This window comes from Olea europaea, unplaced genomic scaffold (assembly GCF_002742605.1).
Source record: "Olea europaea var. sylvestris unplaced genomic scaffold, O_europaea_v1 scaffold33894, whole genome shotgun sequence".
NCBI lineage: Eukaryota > Viridiplantae > Streptophyta > Magnoliopsida > Lamiales > Oleaceae > Olea > Olea europaea.
In genome coordinates this window covers 1-1,232 of record NW_019252908.1, presented here as the reverse complement: position 1 = coordinate 1,232, position 1,232 = coordinate 1, and the positions used below count along the sequence as shown (strand labels likewise).

The following is a 1,232-nucleotide window of genomic DNA, read 5'->3' as shown; positions in this document are numbered from 1 at the left end:
TGTAATTCATCGACACTGTAGTAAAATGTATTTTGGTCAACAATTCTCATTTTAATGAGACTCAAATTGGGGCTAATTTCCTCACTATGAGAAGGTGTTTAATAAAAATATCTAGGCCCTGTTTGAGTCATATTATTTCCTTATTAAAATGAAAAATATGATCGTTATCCATCATATATGATTTTTTATCTCTTGTGTTGGGCCCATAACAACCATATTTTTCATTTTCATTTTTACAATAATGTGGCTCAAACGGGGGCCTATTCTGGACAGGGAACTTTGATGGCACTGGCATCGTTTGCAGAAGGAAAACAAGTAGACAAGATTAGATCTGCTGCATTGTTAAGCCCTGTAGCCTACTTAAGCCATATGACCACTGCACTTGGAGTTGTAGCTGCTAGATCCTTCGTCGGTGAAGTAAGCCCATATTCTTGAGCTCCAATCAAAACTATATTTTGCTAATGCTTCTGATATTAATATTTGCCATTTTCAACAGATCTCCACAGTTTTTGGTCTTGCTGAATTCTATCCCAAAGGGTAACAAATCTTGATTAATAACTAAATGTATCCGAATTTAGGTGCACTTACAGTAGCATTATCTGATTTTACAGGAAGGAAGTAAGCAAATTCCTCAAGTCCTTGTGCGCCTTTCCTGGGCTGGACTGTTATGACATGCTAACTGCACTTACTGGTATTGATTTATCAATGCAAAATCTGCAATCTTTGCTTTTCTATATATTTATAGGCTTAAAATTTTCTCTACAGGAAAGAATTGTTGTCTAAACGTGTCCACTGTCGAGATTTTCTTGAAGAATGAACCTCAATCAACTGCAACTAAAAACTTAGTTCATTTGGCTCAAAGTAAGTTAACATAACTTCATTTAGCCTCAAATTCGGTCAATGCTAAGGGCATGTTTGGTACATAATGCAGCTGTCCGGGATGGAATCTTGTCAAAGTATGATTACGGAAATGCCAATTTCAACGTGGAACATTATGGAGAAGCAAAGCCCCCGGTTTATGATTTGAGAAAAATTCCTCATGATTTCCCCCTGTTTTTGAGTTATGGAGGCCAAGATGCTCTCTCCGATACTAGAGATGTGGCGACTTTACTTGATATTCTTAAGCTGCATGACGTAGACAAGCTTCATGTACAGTTCATCAAGAATTTTGCGCATGCGGACTTCATTATGGGGGTAACGGCTAAGGATACAGTTTACAATCAAATTGTGGC

At 37.4% G+C, this 1,232-nt stretch overlaps 1 protein-coding gene across 1 annotated transcript; it reads left to right on the top strand.

Annotated features, from left to right (window-relative positions):
- Window positions 1–192: 192 nt before the first annotated feature.
- Window positions 193–1,227, top strand: LOC111386041 (triacylglycerol lipase 2-like; the record flags this gene model as incomplete). Its single annotated transcript, XM_023010471.1, has 5 exons — window positions 193–417; window positions 497–537; window positions 612–691; window positions 766–861; window positions 932–1,227. Coding segments are annotated over 5 exons (738 nt in total), but the record flags the coding sequence as incomplete, so codon positions are not given.
- Between the last annotated feature and the right edge of the window lie 5 nt (window positions 1,228–1,232).